This window comes from Colobus angolensis, unplaced genomic scaffold, assembly GCF_000951035.1.
Source record: "Colobus angolensis palliatus isolate OR3802 unplaced genomic scaffold, Cang.pa_1.0 Scaffold90, whole genome shotgun sequence".
Lineage (NCBI taxonomy): Eukaryota > Metazoa > Chordata > Mammalia > Primates > Cercopithecidae > Colobus > Colobus angolensis.
The window spans coordinates 4,774,842-4,776,308 of record NW_012122932.1 but is presented as its reverse complement, the minus strand read 5'-3'; the positions used below and the strand labels follow the sequence as shown (position 1 = coordinate 4,776,308).

The following is a 1,467-nucleotide window of genomic DNA, read 5'->3' as shown; positions in this document are numbered from 1 at the left end:
TTTTTAGTAGAGACGGGGGGGGGGGGGTGGGTTTCACCATGGTGCCCAGGCTGGCCTCAAACTCCTGGCCTCAGGCACTCCACCGGCCTCAGTCTCCCGAAGCCCAAAATGCTGGGATTATAGGCATGAGCCACTGCACCCAACCTTGAAAGATTTTTTTCAGACTCTTTCGGTATCCTTTTACTTAATGCAAAGGAGACAGTTATGCAGTTACCCTGTCCAAAGGGTTTTTCCTCTAGAGAAGATGGTGGGCTAAATGTCAGAAGCTGGATTTGTCCTATGCCTCTGACATCTTGCACACCTCTCAGCCTGTTTCCCTTTCTGGAAAATGAGTTAAGACCACGTCAGGAAATTCGAGGAACTGGCAGATGGGGCTGCTTCACGTTCACATCCATCTGTTATGTACTGGGGAGTCATTTGGGGAGCAGCAGGATCTGTTGCTGACTGGTTAGGCCATTGGTCTAGGGAGGCCTGGGGTCCCTTCCCATCCAGCTCCAGGCAATGACACTTTCTCTTCCTCCCCACAGAGGACGTCACCCCCATCCCCTCTGACAGCACTCGCAGGAAGGGGGGTCGCCGTGGTCGCCGTCTGTGAACAAGACTCCTCAAAATATTTTCTGTTAATAAATTGCCTTCATGTAAACTGTTTGAACTGCAGTCTTTTCTCCTTCATCAGGGGCTACTCGGGCATTTGATTTCTTCTTCCTATTTGGCCACTTGGGAGAAGGAACCTGAGGAGAGCTGAGATCCTGGTGCTGCATTTGGGGTCTTTTCCATGCTACTTGTGGCATTAAGTTGCCTTGGTCATCTAAAGCAGACCAAGGCGTTGGAGACCTCGTTTTGAGTGGAGATGCTGGTTCTAAAAATGGACCAATTCTTAAAGAGTCAGAGTGGGAACTGTGGATCCAAGTGTAGCCTGAAGCGAAGAGGAGCCTTCCAGACCCATGCCATATATAAACACACGTGGGTGTGCATTCTCCCCCCACACCTTCTGTGCAAAGCTGGGGAGCTCACTCTACTGTCTTGCTTTTTTTCACTTGGCAGATCTTGGAGATTGTTCCACATCAGTACATAAAGTACATAAAGATTGTCACCCCACAAATACACACCAAGTCCTATTTTCATCAGCGATAAAAAAGAAAAGTTCTTGCTTTCCGGAAGCTCGCATGCGGCTCTGAGTACCCAGTGACACCAGATGGTACTCAGTGTTTTGCAAGGGATTACCACAAGGCCCCGTGATGGTGCCTGCCATGGTTAGGACAGGCTGGGTAGGATTAGTGAGGCCCAGTGGAGAGGATGCTGTGTGTCAACAGGCTGGAGAGGTGAGACCACTGAGGTAGTCAGTTGTAGAGGAAAGAAACCAACAAGAGGGGAAAACTTATGGGGATGCTGCTTTCAGTCTTTGATGGCGTGTTCTAGGCAGAGGGAATAAGCAAATAAATGGGTCCTGAGACAAGGGGTTACTGC

At 49.6% G+C, this 1,467-nt stretch overlaps 1 protein-coding gene across 5 annotated transcripts in view; it reads left to right on the top strand.

Annotated features, from left to right (window-relative positions):
* RPS14 (ribosomal protein S14) overlaps positions 1–1,104 on the top strand; it is a 6,017-nt gene extending 4,913 nt beyond the window's left edge. For 4 of the 5 annotated variants that reach the window (XM_011931588.1, XM_011931587.1, XM_011931586.1 and 1 more), the window contains exon 5: positions 528–649. In XM_011931588.1, coding sequence (XP_011786978.1) covers positions 528–595 — 68 coding nt within the window. In that variant the 3' untranslated portion in view covers positions 596–649. Of the gene's footprint in view, positions 1–527 lie in introns of all 5 variants that reach the window. The other variant, XM_011931584.1, reaches the window with a different exon arrangement.
* The last annotated feature ends 363 nt before the right edge of the window (positions 1,105–1,467 follow it).